General features: G+C 38.6%; 2 protein-coding genes and 1 pseudogene across 4 annotated transcripts; all 3 read left to right on the top strand.

Moving 5' to 3' along the window:
* Positions 1-6,674: 6,674 nt before the first annotated feature.
* Positions 6,675-7,706, top strand: LOC109127311 (uncharacterized; annotated as a pseudogene).
* An 8,435-nt stretch (positions 7,707-16,141) lies between these two features.
* On the top strand, positions 16,142-17,163 carry LOC147934208 (uncharacterized). The gene is made up of 2 exons (XM_087472541.1): positions 16,142-16,817; positions 16,895-17,163. Exons 1-2 carry the CDS (start codon positions 16,142-16,144, stop codon positions 17,161-17,163), a joined length of 945 nt encoding a protein of 314 aa, XP_087328667.1.
* Positions 17,164-21,883: 4,720 nt separating this feature from the next.
* LOC104723848 (peptidyl-prolyl cis-trans isomerase FKBP62-like) lies at positions 21,884-23,713 on the top strand. 3 transcript variants are annotated; one of them, XR_015571219.1, is made up of 6 exons: positions 21,884-22,351; positions 22,437-22,529; positions 22,633-22,784; positions 22,898-23,148; positions 23,286-23,366; positions 23,496-23,530. XR_015571219.1 is itself a non-coding variant. In XM_010442267.3 (6 exons), the coding sequence occupies exons 3-6, from the start codon at positions 22,665-22,667 to the stop codon at positions 23,532-23,534; spliced, it is 486 nt and encodes a 161-aa protein (XP_010440569.1). In that variant the 5' UTR covers positions 21,884-22,351; positions 22,437-22,529; positions 22,633-22,664; the 3' UTR covers positions 23,535-23,713. The 3 variants fall into 3 exon arrangements, 2 of the variants coding, with proteins under 2 accessions (XP_010440569.1, XP_010440570.1); XM_010442267.3 differs by having other exon boundaries at positions 23,291-23,366; positions 23,496-23,713; XM_010442268.3 differs by lacking the exon at positions 23,496-23,530 and having other exon boundaries at positions 23,286-23,417.
* The last annotated feature ends 1,215 nt before the right edge of the window (positions 23,714-24,928 follow it).

Raw genomic sequence — 24,928 nt, 5'->3', positions numbered from 1 at the left:
ATTCCTCGCAAGGATCAGAGACTCTACACGAAACCTAAGTTGTTTGATTCCACAAACTACCTAGAACTCGCAAGAACAATGATTTGATTCAGAACACAAAGTGTTGAAGCAAACTGAAATTTCTTATTATTCAAAAACATGTCTTGAAAAGTAAAAGCTGATAGAGCTTATATAGAGGCTCAAGTACAACATCTATATGCTGAAATAAAGAAAGAAATCTCAACAATTAATGATAATTATGGTCTTTGGGAATTGAATGAGATCGGCCAAATTGGGAAAGTTGTGATGCACCTTGAGTCTTGATAACTTGGAGCCGAAGTTGTGGTTTCTTGGGACATCTAGATACATTCTAGGAAGCTTCTGGATGGTCTTGAGAGTCTCACAAAGGCGCAACATTGAATAAGGAAAAGTCTGTTGTGTCATAAAGACAAACATATCCAAATAAGGAAAGTTGCACTTTAACTTGATCTGCCTAATCAAGTGAGGTGGGGTGCATCCTAAGATGTGTGGTGAAGTCTCCAAGTGATATAGAAGCTCTCTAGGACGCCAAGGGATGCTTTGGTTTGAGCCATTTATAGAAAGATCCATTTTGAGTGATAATTGACTTGCAGAAAGGCTCCATGAACCATGTCGTGAACTAGCTCGAAACAAGGGTGGCTTTCTTTGATCATCTTCCATAGAATATGTGTAGGAAGGTATATGGAAGGATGTTGCCTCATTAAAAACCTTTCTACGTAAACCCGGTGGGAAAAACCCTAGACAAGGGAAAAAGAGTGCAACGGTCTCATTCCAACGATATGATCTTTCAGTCCGTTGAAGGTCCGCATCACTTCTAGTTCCAGTGGTCAACTCCAAAGTATGTTTGTTTGTGACTCTTGCACATATCGGAAGGATATCATAGTTCTCCTGAACTAGTACACGCTGGTTCTCTCCAAAAAGTATTTCAGGCAGTCTATCAGGAAGTTCGTTAGGTTGTACATCAAGAAGTCTGTCACGTAGTACTTTAGCCACTGCTACAGTCGGTAATTCAGCTCCGGTTCTTACATCACCTACGCATCCAGAAATTTCTCTAATAGTATCCTTTGTATAATGATTCAATAGTAAATTACGAAGCCTAATCCACACCAGTAGAAACATTAGATAATTAGCAGGAGGATCTTCAACCCATCTTTCCATAACTACTCCCCAATCATCTTGAGTCCACACCCCAGTCTTTAAGATCTCGTTTGTATCTTCTTCATACTTGAAAATGAACTGAAAACGATCTCTTGATAAGGCAACACCTCTTCCGATCTCTTGCACCAAACCAGGCTTGAATACTATGACCCCCTTCCGATTGTACTTAGTCGGTTGTGGACGTTTTTATAATTAGTTTAAAAAACTTATCCATCATAGATGGGTTCTCTCCATGTCGCCGATCATTTCTCTCCCTCCACAAAGAGTGGATCGTATTCTGAAATATGTAACCCATGAGAACTTTTTAGATTTATCCAACTCGTTGCCAGCGAGTAAAGTCACTACCTCTAGCCAATTTGTTGTCTGTGAGAATCCCCTTAACTAGCTCGTCCCACACCTTTTGTGAATATGGGCATTGGAAGAACAAGTGCTCTGTTGTTTTCAGCGGATGACTACATAAGATACAACTCGTGTTTACATTTTGGTTCGAGGCCTGCATTCTCTCCCCTGTGGATACTCTGTTTTTTACCACTAACCAGGTGATGAAAGAAAACTTCAGCGTCACAAAGGGAAACTAGATGGCTTTGTGACTCTCCATGACTGGTTTGGCTTCGCGAATTAGAGACCAGGTATCCTTTGTCATGAACTTACCAAGGTAACAATCATTCTTTCCTTTCCAAAGTGCCACATCTTGTTCCCCCGGAACACGTGAAAGTTGACAATTATGTATCCCCTCTTCAAATTGATTAAGCAAATGTTGTCTATGCATCCTCCGCTTGGTCATATTCATCGCATCAGCCACAAAGCTTGATTGCGGGATTCCGAGATGTATAGGACCTCTATCGCCAAGTTTGTCATAAATGCAACCCAAAGGACTCCAATCATCAAACCCAAAAGTGGTGGAACTTCCATTTTTCACCTAGAACCGATAAAACTGTTTTGCTCTGTCTCTATATTTGAGGAGTTTCCTCCAAATCCAAGAACCAGAAGAGGAGCCACCTTTCTCATACCACAAGGAGCCAATGCGGATGAGATGTCGCTTCACCCACTTCACCCATAAGGAGTCTTTAGCTGAGAGGATTCGCCAAATAAACTTTAAAACAGTGACTATGTTTGCCTCCTCTATCGATCAGAGGCCTAGTCCACCCTCATTTTTGGGCAAACAAACCTCGGACCAAGTGACCTTAGCGTTTTTAGAACTCAAGGAGAGAACATACCACAAGAAAGCAGAGCATAACTTGTCAATTGTGGTGATTCATGCTTTATGAAATTTGTGGTACTAAAGATTACAAAGCTGATGAGTTGCAGTCTACCTGCAAAGGAGTGTTTCCTTGCAGTCCATGAGCTTATTTGCGAGCGTATTTTTTCCAGAAGGGGAAGATAATCCTCAGATGATATTATTTTGGTTAAGAGGAAAAAACCAAGGTATCAGACTGATAAGAGACCATGAGTAAATGGGACAGCTAGAGTATCTCTGCTCGTTTATACGGAGGGATACCCGCCATGTAGATAATATACTTCTCAATGCTGATTCTTAACCCATAATGTATTGTAAAATCATCAAAAACCTCCAATGCACCCTCAATGGACCGATGTTATCCATCCACAAAGACCATCATGTCATCTGCAAAACATAGGTGAATGAGTTGCATTTACTTACAATTCAAGTTGAAACCAAATTTTTTGTCCTTTGCAGCCTTGTCTAACTTGTGGGGGAGGACATTCATACAGATGACAAAGAGACAGGGACTAAGCGAACAGCCTAGGCGAAGTCCTCTCTTGCTATCAAAATAGTCGGCAAGCTCTCCATTAACCTGTATAGAGAAGGAGGCAGTGGTTACACAGATTTGTATCCAACGCACAAACTTCTCTCGGAAATCCCGAGCTTGCAATGTGTTGAGGAGGAATTTCCAGTGCACAGAGTCAAAGGCTTTGGAAATGTCTATTTGCATAACACACCTTGGAGAGATGTATCCTTGTGATAATCTTTGACGATTTCTGTAGCCAAGAGGAGATTTTCCATAAACAGTCTATCCTTAACAAAGGCAGATTGGTTGGGAGAAATGAACTTTGGAGAAGTATCTTAAGTCTATTTGCAAGGATCTTGGAGATGATATTGTGGAGAATGTTACAACACGATATCAGTCTATAATCTTTCATCACTTGTGCTGTCTTATTCTTTGAAATTAGAGCTAAGATGGTTGAGTTGACCCATTTAGGCAAAAAGACTGTCTGGAAAAAAGATTGGACAACAATCACACAATCGCCTCCCACCACAGACCATGATTCTTTGAAAAAACTCCTTATTAAAATCATCATGCCTAGGAGATATATTAACCGGCATTGCAAATAACACCTTCTTAATCTCGTCGTTAGTCACCTCACTAGTAAGTAGAGTCTTGTCATTCTCATCACATTTAAACTCTAGAATGTCTTCCAGCTCCTCATGAGACCATTCCACATAGTCTGTTAGCGAAAAAGAAAGGAAATATGGAATATTTTACTGCTTCAAGCTTGATTTGATCCTGCAAGCTGGCATCACTCCCATCATCACATTGGATCTCCTTAATACTATTTTGCAACCCTCTAAGTCTTGCAGAAGCATAGAAAGCTTTATTATTTTGATCACCAACTTTCAGCCACTGAAGTTTGACCTTTTGTTGCAAATAACGTTCCTCAATATCTGATAAATTCCTCCATTTTGCAAAAGCTTATGCCTCCTCACGCACAGCTTGTGAAAAGGGATTGGTCATCGTCGCCTGCTGCAGTTCACAGAGAAGATTATAAGTCGTTTTGGTTCTTTTCGTGATGGTGCCCACAACTTACTTCCCCATATTTCTCAGCAATGGTTTAAGTCCCTTTAAAGATATAGAGAATCTATGCATCATAGATGTAGAATGAAAGAGTGGTGGAGACTCTCGCCATTTGTCTGCAAGTTCTTTTTGGTACTCCGGGTGCGTCACTACTGCATTTACAAACTTAAAAGGTCTGTGAAGCTTCGTCTCCTCCTCTGAAATGTAAAAGTGACACTACAAGAAAACGGGGTATTTACGACTACGATTGGTGACTAAATACGTAGTCACTTATTTTCCCAACTACTTGCCGACGATGTAGCTACCAAGTTAACACTGCGTAAATTTAGTCGTAACTCAGACGTTATATGCTGACCAAATACAATAGTCGGTAATGTAGTCGTTGATTATCGACCATTATACGACTAAATGGGAAGAACTTAATTTAGTTGCATCAAAGTAGCTAATTTGGCGACTACGTAGCGACTCAGTCTATGAGTCGGTAAGTTGGCGACTATACAGCGACTAATGTTGTGGCATTCTTCACATATAAACTATAAATACAAGCATCATGTTGTGGCATTCTCATATTATTCTCATTTTCAAAGGTACAAACAAAATTAACCCATAATGTCAAATTTTTAATGCTTGCTTTACCATATCTATACTTATTGTCTTAGAAAATTGTTTCGACTTGAGCTTTTGTTTTCTATAACTGCATATGTGAATTAGTTGCAAAGTGAAAAATTACCTATGAAGGTGAAGCTCAAGAAAATGTATATGAATCAGTAGATCTGAATTTTTAAAATTAGTATCTTCATTTATGCTAAGTCATAAATGTAATTTTAATTTAAAAATAAAAATGTAATTTTTACTATATTAAGTATATATGTAAGTAATGTTTTGTAAATTTTAAGTGATCAATATATTATGTAGTGTATATATAATTAAGTAGTATGCTTTTAATAACTATGTTTCTTTCCGGTCCAATATTTGTTCTCGAAAGTCTGAGTTTACGTGTCTCACCAAATTTATGACCAACCTTCCCCTCAGTGATCTTAGAACTCGGCCCGCTTTCTCCCCATCCTCACAAGCCAACCTGACAGCCTCGCAAAATAACACGTACAAAGACCAAATGGCTCTTATAAAAAAGTAAAGCTATCTCCTCTAATAAAGGATCAGGATCTAAAGAGAAGGTTGGGAAGCAGTACGCCCGGTTCACGAGGTTCTACCACTGCAGGGCCCAATCATAGTCAAAAGAAGAGTTTGATCCTAGCTCAGAAGGAACGCTAGCTATATGCTTAACACATGCAAGTCGAAACGATATGACTTATGATACCGAATCCAGGCAGAATGAGAATATACACCTTTGGATGACCGAAGAGCCAAAAGAGATGCTGGTATAAAATTGGGTCTCCCCCTCCAGCGGGATCAAAAAAGGTTGTATTAAAGTTTTGATCGGTTAATAACATGGTAATTGCCCCTGCCAGTACCGGGAGTGATAATAAAAGTAGGAATGCTGTCACTAGAACGGATACATGAAAGCCTCGTTCGTCCATGGCTGCATTCTTTTGAAATAATTTGCCAAGATCTTTAGAAAAATCCCTAAAAAAAGGCGCATTTTGGCTACGGAGAGAGCAGCACCAGTAGAGTAGCCGCCTGGTTTTCGCTCCTCTACTGGACCGGTCCCCGGGGATGAAGTAAACTTGCTACTGATTGAGCATGAAGTCAGTCTGCTTTGAATATGAATGAGACATGTTATGTGAGATTTCGCACCACATAATGGATCAAAGAACCGAAGACGTTTCCAATACGATCACATTTCTTTTCAGGTCAGAATCTGATTGATGCGTTTGTAACTCAAAGAACTACCCTTTAGTAAATAAATCCCAGGGAAAGTCCATTTATGTTGTTTTCTAGATGCCAATTTTCTATAAGAAGGGTCAGCCTTAAAGGAAAAAAACCAATCCCAAGGTAAGGTCTAAACTGATATAATCAGTAAAGCCGGAAAAAGAGCTGAGTTTATAACGGCGAGAAGCTCCTTTCAAACGAAGGAGTGACAGAAAAGGTCGGGACAGTGGCTGCTAACCACATTGACTTTGGAAGATTTGGATGTGTTAAGGCTAACCTCCCAAAACTCACTAAATTTACCCACTTCTGAGTTAGAGTTCAATCCTTTCCATCTTAAAGTACGTACTTCTTATAGCTTGAGAAGAGGAAGGATGCATTCGTCAGCATAGGAAGGCCCAATCAAATACCTAATCATAGTATAAGTTTTCCCTCTTGATTGACTTTAAACTAAATTAAATTATATGTTTTTTTATAAAATTAATTTTGGCTACTGATTGGCGACAAACAAGTGACTAACTTCAAAATATTGGGTTTAAACATGGTTATTACGTGTTGGACCAGATTTTGGACTCCAAAACAAGCCCAACTTTCTAAAATAAAATTACACACCAACTCATCCGCGACTAAGTTTAAAACATTTTGGGTTAATTAAACCTGGAAATCCATTTACGCGGTCCAGCCCATAACAAACGGCCTAACCCTAATTTTACAACCCTAATCTTTCATTTCTCACCATCCTTCTTCGTTGCCGATTTTCTCAATCGCCGATTCTCTCAATCGCCGAGGCTCTCAATCTCCGATCTGTCTTTTCTTCGTCTTCCTCTTCACCTAAGCCATCTCAACAAGATACTTACGATGCCTCCTTTTAAGAAGCCTGGACGAAATAGGAATGTTGTCCCCAACGATTCTCTCAGACCCGGTGGCTCTAACCTTTCGTCCAAGGTGAGAAAAGTCAACCCTCTACCGCCTCAATACAAGTTCACGCCAGCGGCTCAAAATCCTACGCCTCAGACGCCTCAAGAACAAGTACGCGTTTCCCCCCAACTATCGACGTCAGCCGCACCGCAGGTCAGAAACTATCCACCACCACAGATCCTATTTCAGAACTCCTGGAATCGAAGCGTTGAAGACCAACCAACTTGGTCATTACCAGAAGTTCAAAACAATCCTCCGGTTCAATCGAATCCTTTGCATGATTCTGCAAGATCTCCAATTCAGAATTCTCACGCTCAAACTCATCCTTCTTCTCAAGGTAACAACTTCGACCTGTCAGATCCACTGTTGCCGGAACTCCAAAAGGACACGTTGAGGGCTCTTAACGCCATACTTATGGTGTCGGACCGTCATACTTTTACCACCGTCCTCTCTCCGGAACCGAAGCCTAACACGACTTGGTATGTAAACACGTTTAAATTTCATATAAAAAAATGTTTTGTCATTCTCAAGTGTTTCATCAGTTATACTTACTAACTAGAAAAGTACATGTTTTCATATGTTTTCTTCTAGATTAGAGTCGTGATTCGTTCCTTTTAGATGACACACAACTCGGTTGCAGACAAACATCACTATTGACTATTGTTTTGTCATTCCCAAGTCTCTCATCAGTTAGTAGTAACTAGAAGAGTAGTAAGTAGAAGAGTACATGTGTTTTTTTATTTGATTTTAAATGACTTTGGTATGGTTTACGATTACGCTTGATTCTGACTTGATTCTTATGTTATGAGGTTTACTCGTGATGTCAAATCAGAACTGGTGCAGAAGATTAGTAAGGTTTTTACAAATAAAATTGATGGTCCATACTATAATTGGTCATGTGTGCCTCCGGAGAGACGAGAAATATACTTCCTTGAGTTTGCGGTATAGTTTTCTGTCATATATCATTCATAGATAGGTTTTAATTGTTGTTTTTCACTAACTTAATTCTTTTTTTTTTCCTAGAAAACACACACTTGGGATCCATTGATAACAGGGATAGTGCAACATTTTTTCTATGAGATATGTCAACGCCGGATGAAAAACATGGTAAGACTAAATCACAACTATTCTCAAACATGGGAGTCGCATAATTTAACATATAAATCACAACTATTCTCAAACTAGTAGTGTTCACATTTTATTAATCGTAACATTGTCATTAAATAGTCGTAAATATTAAAGACTAAATTACGACTACTTTTACGAGTACGTGTCATAGTCGTAATATTGTCGCTATTTACCGACTATGTTACGACTGAATTTCCTTACCGACTATCATTTACGACAACGGTTATTAGTCATAACTTAGTCGTTATGAATGAATTAGCGACTATTTAGTGACTATTAGTGCAGTCGTAAATCCCTTTTTTCTTGTAGTGTGACATCTCAGATGACCCCATCCTCCCTCTTATTGCACCATGTGTACCTTGATACTAGGATTTTTGTATGTCTATCTTAGCAGGTTCAATTAACCTCATGTAGTTGTAGTACTTAAGGTGTCAATCCAAATGGGATGTTGCTAGCAATCAAGATGCAATCAACGTGTCACAAGTCAAGCCAATTCAGAGAGTGGGTTTATATCTAACAATCCTAGAATGAATAGAATGTAAAACGAAAACGAACTACATAACTAGAAAAGAAAATGCATGACAAGAAGCGAACATGAATAAGTAAGAGCAAAAATGATTCTAAGCATGAACTAGATAGCAAAAATAGAAACGGTCTCAGGAATGCAATACAATCAGAAAGATAGGAGTCCTAAGGATGAGAGTAATTGATGTCAGTGGAGTCTCCTAGTCTATAGAGTGTTTAACATGCCACAGGCAAACTATCCCCAGACAATGACCATAACGACTTAGCTAATCCAATCTCTTGACAAAAGCTACTCAGACTTAATAACTTCCAAACCTATCTCTCACTAGAGAAACATGATCAAGCAGGCATGACAAACAAGTTCATTTATGTCAACAAACATCCTAGACAACTAATCTCTTAGGCTAGGAATATAAGTCTCTGGCACTAGTTGGTCAGACATTTCATCAAACACCTTTTGGGTGTGGAAATGTCTAAGAGCTAGTTCCAATTGATCAGAGAGAAATTAGAATTTTTAACTCTAGTCCAGAAGGGAATTATACAAATCTAAGCTTAAACACCCTAAATACTAAGATCTTCCACCTAATTTATCCCATCCTCAAGAACTCTAACACTACTCGGATCTAGAAATCATCATCAACGATACAAACTCAGAAAATATTGAATCAAGCATTATTAGATAGATAAAAATGGGATGAACAACTTTATAAAAGAAATCAAATGCAAAAACTGAATAAACTCTAAGATATCAGATTACAATGTCTCACAACGTTTAGGTTGCTAGGTAAACCTTAAGGAAAAGAACAAAAAATGAGATGTCTGAGTAAAAACTTAACAAAACGTATTTATAGTAAAACATGGAAATCCCTAAAACAAAAAATGACAAGATAGAGCGTCGGTTCGGGAACTCTTCTCGGACGCGTCTTCAGAAAAAAACCAGGACGTCGGTTTAAGAGCGTCGATTGAGTCGCATCGTGAGAGTGCCGATCGAATCGGAGTCTAGGAAGTTTGATCAAATGGCGGCTTGAGATCGTTGATTGAGTGGTAGCTTGAAATCGTAGATCGAGTGGCACCTTGAGAACGTCGATCGAGTGGCAGCTTGAAATCGTCGATCGAGTGGCAGCTTGAAAAGTGTCGTCTGAGAGCTGCTGATCAAGTCGCGTCTTGAGGGTGCTCAGGAGCCCTCATGGGACGTCTTGGTCGAGCCGCTGCTAACATCTGATCGAGTGGGAGCTCTCCTTTGCGTGCAGGTCTAGTCGGAATTCAGAACGTACGTGCATCCACTAAAACCGCAATAACTCATGATAAATGCAACAGCCCTATTTGAATAACAACATTGGAAAGATATTGGAAAGATGATTCAATTCTCTACAACTTTGACGAAGACGTCGAAAGCTGAATCTCAAAATAAAATCTTCACTCGACTCGATCAAAGACGTGTAAGGTTGGGTCGCTGAGTAGTGTAGATCGAGTCGCTGGACTGCATTCCTGCTCCCTGTTTGCTTTTGATGGTTTGGACATCTCCTAAAACACCTGAAACAACTCCAAAATGCAAGATGCATGCAATACAAATGCAAAGACTACCTAGACATGCATATTATGCAAAAGAGACTAAAAACAATGCAAATCAATGAGTTAAGAGAACAAAATGAATGACAAATGCATGATGAAAGAGTGTAAAATATATACATATCAACACCCCCAAACTGATTCTTTGCTTGTCCTCAAGCAAACAATCAAGAACAAAGTATGGAAGAGAGGTTTGAAGATGGGGTCTCAGAACCTAAAACATGCTGAATAGAGTAGTTAGAATCAAGGTCCTTGTTTTTAGTTCTATGATGCATGGTGAAGGAACTCTATTTAAAAACTTTAGACAAGCTCATCACAACCTGAAACGATTCTGAACCTTATCTACACATGTCATCATTTCTATCATTCCCTTTAACATTCATTAACAAAGAACCATGAATCAAACTATGCAATGTCATCAAACTCATTTGGCTGGAGTGCCGGGGTAGAGACAAAAATGGTCTCCTTTGCAAGTGGTTTTAACAATATAGAACAGGGTTCTCTCGCGAAGATGAGTTGAGCTTAAGAGAAGGCTAAAGGTTGAAACCAATTAATACATACAAGAGCAGTGTCCCGTCTACCCAAAGGTCCTAAGGAAACTTAGCTCTAACTTTCTAACCCAGAAGTTGGTCCTATCTTTACCGGTCATCCATAACTCTTTTTAAACCCATTCTCTCAATCGTTTCACTTATCCTTAGGAGGAGTTAACTTCATATCAATCTAGCGAATGGGAAATTTTTTTATCACTATGGTTCTCTTTCTTTTCTTTCTTAGAACTCTAGACTTCTTAAGCATTTTGCTTTCTCTTCTTTGTCTAAACTTTTCTTTCTATGTCCAGAACCAATAACTCTTTTACATTGCACAACCCACATATTTTACTAGACTTGTAAACCTTGAAAACTCATTCCCCCTCCTAAATACTCTTTACCCTTTTCAGTACAAATCCAATCCCAAACCCCAAAATGGGGTTCTCCCCTAGTCCTACTAGTCTGGAAAATGTGAACTAGAATTACACAGGATCCTACTCTTGTCGGTGTCGGCTAGAACCTAACACTGTCTAACAAGCTCAACTCGGAAAAGGCCTCACACTCAAGAATACAATTGGCTTGAAAGAATGGTTGGTTAAGGGTGTGGGAAGCTGTTCCAAATCTGGGAATCAACTACTTGGATTAACAAGGGTGGTAAAAAGGAGAAAGATAATCCAAGTATTTATATGGTATCCATGAGTTCAACTTCAATGCATAACAGGATAATTGCAAGTCAGGATTAGGTTCAGGTAGATAGGTAATGATGTCAATTCAAAACATGCTTCAATCAAGACTAGAATGCAATTTCAAGAATTCAAAACCTGGTTTAGTCTTACATTTCAAGTTCAATCAACATGTATCAAAGAACTAATAACAAGGGCCTTGATCCTATCCTATTGAATTCAGCATGCTAACAAGGTTACAATCATCATCAAACCCTATGCTAAATGCAACAACCCTATTTGAATAACACTAGACTCAATCCTAATATCCAAATGCAAACTACATGAACACTCTGTTTTTGTAGAAATTTTCAAAAAAAAATTTCAAATTTCTATGGTTTTTCTATTCAAATAGATGAATGCAGACTCAAACATGATATGATGCAAAAATTTGAAATAAAAATCACAGAAAACATCATCACATACTTCATCTCAAACCCTCCCCCAAACTCAAATTACACAGTCCTTTGTGTAAGAAAAACTTGAAGAAGGATTTGAGAATCACAACAAAAGCAATGCAATGCAAAGATGAGATGGTATTTACAGGATCTACAAGAGTGACCTCAGCTGGTTGGTCGACTTGCTGCTCAACCGCTTGCGTGTTCTGATACATGTTCGGCTGCTCGTCACACTGCATGTCATCGACTCTAGACTCACCATGGTACTATACCACCACAACAACTTCAGTAGCCTCATAGTCTCCTTGATGCTCATTTTGCTCCTCTGTCGCTGGTATGGTCTGATATTCAATCTGAGACTCATGCTACTGCTCAACCACTGTTTCAAATAGGTGCTCAGAAGGACCTCCTTGTTGAAGCTCGACTGGGTGACTTGATTAAGTTCCCTTTTTGGCTTTCTTTAACGACCTTCGTGCTTTTTCCCGGGGCTCATGAGAAGAATGTCGTGGACAAGCTGGAGAGGGTTGTTGCGTCTGTGGCGTGTAAGCAGACCGGCGTGCTGGTGGTTGAAGTGCTTGGCGAGTTGGCTTAAGACGTGTGGACAAACGTCCCTGTATTGGCATGACATCCTGGGAGGGCATTGGGATAGCAGTGTTGTGAGAAGTGCAACTGAACTTACTCATGAAGTGTGTAATAGTTGTCTTAAGAGACTTTTATGCCTTGTCCCTTGCCTTGTCCAGCGTTGGAGCTTGTTGAGCCGCTCATGAGCCTCCTTAACACCCTTTCCTAGTCTGGGTGTTGTGTACTTGTCAAAGTGATACCTTTTAAGATGGTAGTCTTCTTGATCCTCCTCCATCCGAGTGTCTTCTTCTGCAGAGATCTCCATTCTCTGATCCTCACCCTCAACATACAAAACGCTTCTATTAGGAATAAACTCAATGTTCTCATCATTCATGATCGTTGTTAGATTCGCACAAGGAAGAAGAATCCTGACTTCATCAACCACTGGGTGAACAAATCTATAGACAAACTTTCCATGCTTATGCTCCCACTCCAGAGTGTGAATATATTTCAGGTGGTTCATATCTATCCAACGCGGTGGAAACGAGTTCGAAGGAGAGAGGAATGCCTGCTGCTTCTAAGATCCATGTCAAAACCCCTCCCATACACATAACTCCCGGAGAATGAGTTTTGTTCAGTCTCACCACCCACGTCTTGTAAGTCTGCAGATGGTTCAACAAGAAGAAGGCGAATGATGTGTATGATGTGTCACCTCTAAGCATAACACCCTCTGTAGTCTTCTTCAACAGGTCCTTGAGTACCAAATCCAACATGTCGAGCTCTGCCTTGGTGACGAGTTCAGTGATCTCCTTCGCATAGAAGACGTTAGAAATAGCCCTGTGGAAGTATCTCAAGACTGGGCTTCTTATTAGCAACCCCTTCGACCTTGATGCGTTGAAGCGCTGCTCAGTGCTAATCGACGCCCATAATGACGATGCTTCTTCCCTGTCAATTTCTGGTGCAGTGCCTGTCCCACTAGTGAATCCAAACACGTCCTTAAGTTGTCTCACAGTAAGGCTGTCTGACCATGTATCATAAAGGTGAAATAGCCTAAACTGCCATCCGACTACATCTCAGGCGCATCCGAGAACAGGTGAACTTGCAAGGAGCTTAAAAGCTGGATGATTTCCTCTCTATAAGCGTTCTTCGGCGTGTTCATAAGCATGCTAAGGTTGCATTGGCCGAAAAGATATTCTACATCCTATGCTATACCAAGGTCCTCTATGGTTTAACTGTGGGGATATCTTGTTCCCATAAACTCATGTTGTTGAAACAAATCGTAATACTCCTGGGGAGATAGCTTCGACTCGGACTTCTTTTAACAGATTCCTTGACGCTGCACTCTCGCGAGCCAGATCAATCTCATAATCGCTACCTTCATCCCTCTATTGCACTGGCTTCTTGCCACAATCCTTGTCCTTACTAGATCGTTTTACTGCTCTGCTTCACTCAGCGCCCTAAGAAGACGGCTTAGAAGTAACAATACGACCTGGTACCTCACACCCATACATCTCATTCCAAAAATTATCACACATTGTAAAGCTGAGACAATTCAAACTCAAAATCAAAGATTAGTAGGTTAGTGACCAGGCAATAATACCAATCACAAAGATCAATGAGAGAGCTAAGGTGTTGGGAATAAGCAAACGCAAAAGATCGATGATAGGCGTCTCGGGTAGCAGCTCCGGGACGGTCGATCGAGTCGAGCGTTGGTTGAGTTGGAGAAGGCGAGTTATGTCGTTGAGGAGAAGCAAGCAACATCTATCGAGTGGTGGAGAAACAGCAACGTAGATCGAGTCGAGCAGGTCGAGAGACGTTCTTCGTTGTCGATCGAGTCGGGTGGAGAAACATTGTCTTAGATGGGGTCAATCGAGTCAGAGAGAATGTTGGTTCCAGGAGTAGCTCTAAGTCGTTGTCGATCGAGTCGGATGCGTCGAGTCGCACGACGTTGAGCTTATCTTCAAGTGAGAGCGCCTTCGATCGAGTCGGAGCTTGTTTGTTCGCGTGAGAAAATCGACACGGCAGTGCTTCTAGAGGCATCTTTCAAGTGGTGAGCTTCGTTGTCGATCGAGTCAGGTGGAGAAACGTTGTCTGTGATGAGGTCGATCGAGTGGCGACGGTGTGACGCGAGGGGAACGACTTCGTGAAAAAAGGCAAGGAGAGAAGGGTGAAGTGAGTTGATGTGTTCGAGCAGAGAGAGTGAGATGGTGTATACGGTCGAGTCAACGATTGCTGGCTCGAGCGTGACGACTTCGTCGTCCTCGTGGAGAAACTTGCGTTGCTGGTCCGTGTCGGTTTGTAGGGACGTCGGTTTTTCTACACTGGTCAACTCGACGGAACACAGCGTGAACAGTGTTGAACTTTTCCGGATCCAGTGGGAGGCAGCTCCGGGATGATAACACGCGGATCGAGTCAGCGGGTGTTGGTTCTGGTTAGACTTTGTAAAGACGAGATCTCCGGTCGAGTCGTTTGTTCTGGTGTCAGTCGAGTGGTAGAGCAAGATAGTGAGATGGTACTCCGCTTGAATGGCGAGACAGTGGCTTCGTCGATGTTTAACAAGAGAGAGATGAGAGGGTGAAGTGAGATGAGAGTGGAGGTGTGTATGAAGGAGTAATCGATTTTTGGTTGGTAGGAGGAAAGAGTGAGGAGGGGGGTATAAATAATTAAAGAGAGAGTGAAGGGGATAGGGATGGTGGTGAGAGGACGCCTAATTTCTGATAACATTCTGATTGCGCAAGAGATGTTTCATGGCCTCAGGAAAAATCCGTCATGTAAAGGAAATTTTATGGCTATAAAAACGGATATGAGCAAGGCGTATGATAGGGTCAAGTGGGGTTTTGTTAAGGCATTAGTCAAGAAGATGGGTTTTGCGGACAAATGGGTATCTTGGATCTTGTTTTGTGTTTCTTCAGTTGAATATAAAGTTTTGTTGAATGGTTAACCTAATGGTTTGATAGTCCCGGAGAAAGGGTTGCGGCAGGGGGATCCGCTATCTCCCTATTTGTTTATCCTCTGCACAGAGGTGATAATTGCGAATATTCATAAGGCTGAGCGGGATAAGCGGATAGCAGGGATCAAGGTCGCGAATAAATGTCCGCCGATTACGCACTTGCTATTTGCGGATGATAGCTTATTTCTCTACAAGGCAGATAAGGATCAATGTGGTGTTATCTTGGACATCTTAAAGCGTTATGAGGCGGTGTTGGGACAGCAAATAAATTTTTACAAGTCTTCGGTTCAGTTTGGGCACACAATCGATGAAGGGGTGAAGAGTGAGGTGCAGCAGGTCCTTGGAATAACAAGTCTGGGAGGGATGGGTTCTTATCTAGGGTTACCTGAGAGTTTAGGAGGGTCAAAGACTAAAGTTTTCTCCTTTATTCGGGATAGACTTCATAGCCGCACAAATGGTTGGACAGCAAAACAGCTTTCCCGAGGAGGAAAAGAAGTGATGCTAAAGTCCGTTGCTACTGTGGTACCGACTTTTGTTATGTCATGTTTTCGGTTGCCAAAAACTCACTAGTGCAGTGGCAAAGTTTTGGTGGAGTTCAGGCCAATCTCGGGAGATACATTGGTTAGCCTGGGAGAAGTTATGTGGTAGTAAACAGATGGGTGGATTGGGTTTTAGAAATATTGATGATTTTAATTCAGCCTTGTTGGCTAAACAATTGTGGCGCCTGATAGATGCACCAGAGTCTCTTTTCGCTCGGGTTTTCAAGGGCAGGTATTACCGGAATTCGAATGGTATGGATCTGATACGATCATACTCTCCATCTTATGGGTGGCAGATTATAGTTTAAGCTAGATCTTTGGTACACAAAGGGCTTATTAAACAGGTTGGTTATAGAGAATCCATTTCTATATGGACTGATCCATGGATACCGGCTCAATCCCCAAGACCAGCGTTGTGCAAGGGACCTTTTAAGGACCCTTCTTTAAAAATTTCTCATTTAATCGATCGCTAGACAAATTTTTGGCGTATGGATATGCTCCATGAGCATTTTGTTCCGGACGATGTTACATTGATAGTGGCTTTACCGCTGGGTAGCTCTCAGTCGGAAGACTCACTAGGTTGGAATTTTACGAAATCTGGGAAATATACAGTGAAATCAGGGTATGATACGGAACACTTAACGAAACAACGGATTTCTCAGGTCATTCGGTATGGGCCTGATATTACTCCTCTTCTAGCGGGGGTCTGGAGGGTGTCCTGTCCTCCAAAAATTCGGCATTTTATGTGGCAAGTTTTATCAGGGTGTCTTTCGGTCACCTCGAATTTGCGACGGAGAGGTATTGATTGTGATTCTGGCTGTGCAAGATGTGGGGATGATGAGGAAACAATCAATCATGCTATTTTTCGGTGTCCACCAGCACGTCAGGCTTGGGCTCTAGCTCAGGTGCCTATCGGATCGATATCCTTCCCCACAGATTTTCTGTATGCCAATGTGGATCATTTTCTGGGTTCTTCAAATCCGGGTTCTCAGATAGCAGCTTTCCCTTGGATTATGTGGTATATATGGAAGGCGAGGAATGCTAGAGTTTTTGAGAATCAAATGGAAAAACCGGACGATCTCGTTAGGGTAGCGTTAGGAGAGGCGTCTACATGGTTACAGGCACAGACCGAGGATGTGGATGAGGAATCTTTCACAATTCCGAGTGCCTTTGGAGCGCTGGTGTTGGGGGGGGCATAAGACACCTTCCTTGTGTCTTTGCTGGGTATCGGTGTTTTGTAGATGGTTCGTGGAAAGCAGGGTGGACGTGTTCGTCCTCTTTGGATGCAGTGACGACGAGGGGAGCCGTCAATTTCCGACGAAGTCTTTCCCCATTACATGCTGAAGTCGAAGCCTTTGTCTGGGCGATGCGGTGCATGATTGGACATGACTATCGGGATGTGGCTTTTTATACAGATTGCTCAGATTTGGTGAAGATGGTGTATTCTCCTCAAGACCGGCCGGCCTTCAAAACCGGCCGGCCTTCAAGACCTACCTTAACAATATCATGACAGACAAGGAAGAGTTTTCTTCTTTTTCTTTGTTTCTAATTTCAAGAAATGAAAATGTAAATACAGATTCACTAGTACGCCAAGTGAGTACATATCCATCTCATGCTTTATTTGTAGATTCTTTTCCTCCCAATTAATTTATATAAATTGATATTTTTATTGACAAAAAAAATATATATATATAGAGAGGTTTCACTGTATTTGGAAAAGCAATATTTATAATAAAATAAAATAGTCATTATTAGTCGGTAATAATTAATATACGTTACCGTACAACTAAAAACAAAACCGTGAGACTTTCACAAAATCGATATTTCTTTGTTCATTTGACTTTATATCTTCTTTTTCCAATCAATATAAATTCATTGAATCTTGCTCTGAATAGCTTGCAATATTCCAATGATTAATTTGAAAACAATTCAACTGTGACCTTCACACTAAAATAAAACTTGGCGTACCTATAGAATCCGACTTCGTCAGATATTGTAAATATTCATTCTAACTATTCAGGCTTATTTTATAGACAAAGACTGAATCAAAGTACCAGTATTTAGATTAGCAAAAATATCTGGCCCTTTTTTCTAAATATTGTTTCATGTAGTGGTGAAAAAAAAAAATGGGACTATGTATTTAAACTTCTTCGGTGAATCATAAATGTCCTCATATGATACTAGCTAATGGTACAACATGATAATCCCACATAAAATTAATTATCTCCAAACAAAAAATAACCAACAGACATCATTTACTTTGAAGCAAACCTACCCATGAACTTAATAATTTACTCCTATAAAACTAATCACGGTAATACTACAAATCTAAAGAGACATTGTGAAAACATGACTTTTTTTTGTTGTAGTAAGCCATTTTTTTTTTCACAACGTTACTCTCACCACTGTCACTTCGATCAGATATATACTTAGTTAATGAAATATTTGGTGAGAGTTTAGTAGTAAAAATTCTTATTTTCATAGTAACTTTTACAAGAAAATAAAGAACTAAAAGATTCGGAGTTTAGTAGTACTTCTTGTTACCGCCAACTAAAAGATTCGGAGTTGAGATCCACACAAATTACTCGGAAGTCGGAACTCGTGATCATGTTGTCGATACAGTTAAATGGTAAACCCCGTACATAAGTGGAAATGATAAGGTTAATTAGGTCATTTAATAAAGATGTAAGCATGAGATGAGGCCGGATCTCTTACAAGTTGGAAACGAAGATGTTTTGAATGGTAAATAACAGATCACAATTAAATATAGTACTTTTTTGTTTTAGTAAATACAGGAGAAATATATGCAGATCTGGTCACCTTTGATCTGCATATAAACAACTAAATATTTGATTTACTTTTATTATGGTTGATTTGTTTAAACCACTTGATCTACTTACGATATCCTTTCTCCATTCAAAGTTTTTGTCTTTGCTCTAAAATGATGAAAAGGTGAAGAGAAGCCACTCAATTTTTTATTTTTTTTATATTATAAACTCTTTTTACAAGTTTTAAGGAACTAATAGATGGCCCAGCACTTTGTTGGACACACACACTAAAATGCAAAAAGTTGACCAGATGACAAATTGCACGGTGATTTCACATTATTAGTAGGTACATACATTTCAACATTTTGAAGAATATCTTTGATCGTGTTGAATTTGGATATTTTTTCAGTGGAATTTTATTTTTGATTTTTTTTTCATTTGGATAATTAGTTTCTAAATTTTGAATCTCTTCATCTTACTTTTTCGTAAAAGTTGGTTCGCTTCGTATTAAACACACTGTTTAATATGTTTTATTTGTTTAATAATAAATAAAAGTAAAACAAAATAATAATAAACTACTTATTTTGCACTGCAAAAATAAAATCAACTTCCTCTAAATAGCTGGCAATTTTTGATAGGATTATTTTTATTTCATAAATTATTATATTTGAAGAATAATCAAAGATGACAAAGGAATAAAGGATGCATGTGTGAGCCTCAACGACCCTCTTTCTCCTCTTTCCCCTTACATGTCCAACACACATTATAAATCATTTCAAGAAATAATTCTATGTCTTACATCACATTCTATTGGACTTTTTTTTTTATCCTGGCAAGTTGCAATAGAATTTGGCGTTTTATAAACTTTTGAACAACCGATCAGGAATCTTATTATTGTCACTACTCACTACTCATGCAATGTTTTCTTTTTTAATATTTCAACATTATTTAGGTAACCGAACAAACAACTTTGGAGATACGTACCTTGCTGCCACACCACATGATTCGTAAAAGAGATCACAATTTACTTTGGAGTCCGTGATCTCGTTGTCTGTATCATAAATGGCAACTCCGTACATACACGACACAGTTAGGGTTAATTTAGGTGTTTCATACAAGTTAGCGAGAAGAGATTTTTCCAAGTTTTTGACGCTGTAAAGTGCAAGTCTTTGGACTTTTGCATCTCTTCATTTAGCAACAACAATACCTAACGCATCTAGATGCAACAATGCTCCTCTCCTCATGTTCAAATTCTCTTAGTGTAAAGAACATAACACCAAAAACATAATATTCAGAGAGACTCACTCCAACTGTTATAATATATTCATAATTCCTATATTGTTGCTTCAGATTTGGAGCTGAAACAAAAAATTAGGCAAAACAATATTTATATAATAAAAGAAAATAAAATACATAGTCAATATTAGTGGCTAATATTTAATAGCTATACGTTACCGTACAACTAGAAACAAAACCGTAAGACTTTCACGAAATCGATTTTTCTTTGTCGACTTGACTTTTTCTTTTTTTTCGAATCAATATAAATTCATTGTATCTTGCTTAGAAAAAGCTTGCAATGTTATGTTCCAATGATTAATGTGAAAACAATTCAACTATGACATTCACACTAACAAAAAACTTGTTCATTGATTATTATTATTTTTTTTTGTTTGTTTTTTGTTTTTTGTTTTTGTTTTGTTTCATGTACATAGTTCAACTGAAAAAAAGTGGGAGAGTATATACACTTCGGTGAATAATAAATGTCCTCATATGATATACAACAGGATGAGATCCCACACACATTAATGATTCCAAAAAATAACCAAGACAGTCATTTACTTTGAAGCAACCTTACCTACCCATGAACTTAATAATTTATAAAATTAATTATGAGAAGACTACATACTTTGTGAAAACATGATTCTTTTCTTTGTAAGCATTATATATACACATTTCTTAATCAAGATTAATTATATATTGTGTGCTCCTCTTATTTATTACTCCCTCAATTTTTTTATTACTTAGAGTTAAATTTTTGTTTCATCATAGTCGTCGTTTTAGATTTCCAATGCAAATATTTGGTAAAAATTCTACTTTTATCCAATTGTTCTAATGGACCAGTAAAAAATTTAGAAAATATATTAAAAAGAAAATAGTATATTTAATGATTTTTTTTAATTTGTGTGAAACAACCTTGAACGATAAATAATAAAAAAGCGGAGAAAGTATGTTTTTTTTCTTTCTCCTCAACGTTACTTAATTCATATAAATTGGGTTTAGTATCGGGAAAAATGTCATTAAAATCTCCAAGACTACATTTTTGTTGATTTAAAGCCCGAACTCTGCTTTTGGAGAAAAAAAACACCAATTATTTGTTGACTTCCAAATAAATCGCAAACTCTCGTTGACCTAGCCTTTTGAGGCATAATATTAAGTGGTCAAATGGAGAAATTAAACGAGGTTAATTATCCGTTAACGAGATCCGTTAATAGCAAAACGATGCTGTTTATAACACCCTAAAACCCCCAAATTAAGAAATCGATTCTCAATTTCCCCAATTCACAAACCCTAATCGATCTCAATTTATCTATTCTTCTTTAATTTCTCCTTTCTTTTTCGATTTCTCTCTTCTTCTTCGAGTTGACGAGATGAGTTCTAGCTCAAAGACATCGGTGGTAGCTTCGTTCGACCGTGGAGTGCCATTGAAGTGTGTTTGTGGAGCCGGTGTAACAATCTTTACATCGAGAACTGAAGAGAATCATGGTCGACCTTTCTTCCGGTGTATAAAAAAAAGAGATTTGGAATCTTCTCGTCATCAAAGATATCATGTTCGATTAGGGTTAGATCGATTAGGGTTTGTGAATTGGGGAAATTGAGAATCGATTTCTCAATTTGGGGATTTTAGGGTGTTAAAAACAGTGTCGTTTGCTATTAACGGATCTCGTTAACGGATAATTAACCCTGTTTAATTTCTCCGTTTGACCACTTAACGTTGTGCCTCAAAAAGCTAAGTCAACGAGAGTTTGCGATTTATTTGAAAGTCAACAAATAATTGGTGTTTTTTCTTTCTAAAAGTAGAGTTCAGGCTTTAAATCAACGAAAATGTAGACTTGGAGATTTTAATGACATTTTTTCCGTTTAGTATCTACATATATAAAGTTACCTTTACTCACTCCTGGTGCTGCCACGTTAGCAGCTCCTTATTTAATTTTCCATGCCTATTCTTTAACACTTATCCACTAAGCAGTTTCTAATTAATCATATACTAATGGGCTTCAAAAATTTGAGATTACATGAACCCTTATATTTTGAACTGTATTTTGTTATTATATTTTCAAATGAAAAAGTCCATAACATTACAAAAAAAAAATATTATCGGCCCAACAGACTATAGAAGAGTTAAATATAGTTTATGTTTTTCTACCCTAATAAAATCATTGACGAAGTCTAGACTTCTATGCCGTATCATATGATGGCTCGATTCCCTCTCCTTTTCCCTACCATTTCATATTCATTTTCATGGTGTTTTTTCATCTCACCTTTTGATGCATTAAGTGTTATTCCAATCGCTACACTTCTCCATCTTCAGCTTTGTAAGAGTTCTCAATGATTCCAATCGTAAATGTAACGGCGTGGATTCTGAACGGTATGATTTCGTTTCGATTCCCTCTTATTTAGATATTTTCGCACTACTACATATTCTTATTGTATAAATTCAGACATCCCTATATAAGTTACCATCTCACTAACGCAATTCTCTACTTCCAAATCTGACCAAAAAAACATTGTGACGACCATGAGAACTCCATACGTTTCTTTTGCGGAGCTCAAACCTGGCCGCCTTCACCAACGGGTGGTGGGTTGATTCGAAGAAAATCTTAAAGGAATGGGAAGGATATGAGCGTCCTAACGATGGGGCAGTTGTGAAAGGTTTGCATTTCAGACTTTATTAGACTGATGTTTTAACCTGACATAATGGTTTCTTACAAGGCTTTTATTTGTTTCTTTCTTGTAGTGAAATTGATTGGGAAACTTCAAGATGAAACTGTATTTCTGAAGAAAGGTCATGGTGAGAATGAGGAACTGTTTGAGTTCAAAACAGATGAAGGTAACTACTCTCTTCCAAATGTTCTTAAAAATGTCCACTTGGATGCCCTGGAATTCCCTGGTTTACTTAGTCATTGTAACTCATTCGTTGGATGCCTAAACAGAGCAAGTGGTCGATGGACTTGATAGAGCTGTCATGAAGATGAAAAAGGGTGAAGTGGCATTGGTGACAGTAGAACTTGAGTATGCCTTTGGTTCTAATGAGTCAAAACAGGAATTGGCTGTGGTGCCGCCAATCTCAACTATGTACTTTGAGGTTGATCTGTGACTTACGACAACGTTAGTGTAGTTTTAGATGCTTATGTTGTTCACAATTCAGCCAGTAAGGAAGTATAAGAGTCCAACACTTGGTTGTTATTGGGTTTGTAGGAAAGGGAATCATGGGACATGAACACTGAAGAAAAGATAGAAGCTGAAACTAAAAAGGAAGAAGGAAGCTCCAAGTTTAAAGCAGGCAAATATGCCCTGGCGTCCAAGAGATACGAGAAGGTATATAATAATATGAACTGCCCGTTGATATGTGAGTTTTATAGGAGAGCGCAAGCATACATGGAGTTGGCTGATTTAGACTTGGCTGAGTTTGATGTCAAGAAGGCCCTTGAAATCGATCCCAACAACAGGTTCTCTCTCTTAGTCTTATACTCTTTTTTATCTATATCCGATTTAGCTTTGAGTAGGTGGATAGTTTTTTGTAATGTCTTCTCATACACTAAAGTCAACATTGTATTTTCTATTTTATTTTCAAATGACATGGAAGCTAAGTGAAGCCGAAATAGAGAAGGTTGAAGGAAAAAATGAAGGAGTTCAACAAAAAAGAAGCCAAGTTTTATGGAAACATGTTTGTAGAGTTAACTATAAGTATCTCTAATTAATCCAAATGGTTTGATCATATGATTATATAAAGATGAAAGTAGATTGTGGGATTGTTATTATGATAACCAAATCTTGTATTGGTGGGAATTTGCAGAAGGAATCATCAAAAGATGGAGAGGCAATGAGCACCTAAGCCCTTGAAAACGTTCCAAGCACTCTGCATTTTCATTTTCTTCTCTTTTGGTTTGTTGCAATGTTTGTTTTTAGTTTTTTTAACTAAGCGTTAGTGAGATTTATAAAACAGGGGACTTGTATGACAATAATAACATTGGACTTGAGCTAGAAAATTTATCGCATGTGTTGCTTTTGATTCTCTCACCTTTACACTTATCACATGTGACGTTATTATAGAGGAAAGTTAACCACACTATAAAACATTGTTAACATACCAACTATAACATTTCGAATGAAGTGTAGAATATAAATGACTGATTACATCGAATAGAACTTTATAACTTTTTTAAAAAGATGTACTACAATCGGGATTTGAGAGAAGAAGAAGAACCCAAGGGTTTCAAAATTTTCCCCAATTCAAAACGACGACGTTTGAATTAATTGGGATTAAGAACTTTTTTAGGATTATAAGCATAAATTTGTGTGATCCTAACGAATATTGTTGTGGGATCAACTGGTGATGTCCTACGCTGAATTTGTCTAAGATCGCGGGTTCGACCCACGGGAGTGTGGATTTCCCACATTTTTTTCGATTTTGATGCCACGATAGGTTTATAACCATAAATTTGTATCATAATATCGAGTAATGTTGTGGGATCAATTGGTTACGTCCATGGGAGATAGCAGGTTCGAACCACGGATGTGTGTGGATTTTCAACAATTTTTTGGAAAGAAAACGTAACAAAACGACGCCGTTTTGCGATTTCGATGGCACGTCAATACACACGTGGATTTTGAGTCAGCATCTCTAACGGTTGACTTAAATCCGTTAACGTGGACTTAGCAATTGACTCAATTTTGCGAGTACAGGTATGAAATTTGAAATGTGTTGGGGTACATGTCTAAATTAGCACTCCTTGTTTGTACAAGAAGAAATTCGCACTTTGGGGGGGGGGGGGGGGAGGGTGTACGGGTATGAAATGACCTTTTTCCCGATCAGATTGCTCCATGGACCAAAATTGCAACGAAAACAACAAAACACCAAAAACTAAAAATCAACATTTTATAGAAACAACACAACAAACCAAAAAAAGAAAATTAACTAACACAATATAAACCAAAAAATAATATCCAAGAGTTATCTACGAGATAAGTATTTTTTTCTAAGAGTATTGTCTATTTAGGTATTTCTATTTGTGCTTCTAGATATAGGTATTTCTTGTCTTTGTCAAATTACATCACCAACCCTCTAATACTGCAGAGCAATTACAATTATTTTCATTTTTTTTTTACGACTGTTTGCTTTTTCACCTTCCATTGAAGACGCTTCGACATCCAACGACGACGAATATGCTCCGATCTTCTTCCTTCGAAATCCAATAAACCAGATGGTGGTGATGATGATGAGATTTG

This window comes from Camelina sativa, chromosome 11, assembly GCF_030686135.1.
Source record: "Camelina sativa cultivar CO46 ecotype springtype chromosome 11, ASM3068613v1".
NCBI lineage: Eukaryota > Viridiplantae > Streptophyta > Magnoliopsida > Brassicales > Brassicaceae > Camelina > Camelina sativa.
The sequence above is the reverse complement of the archived record's forward strand: the minus strand, read 5'-3'. Positions and strand labels throughout refer to the sequence as shown.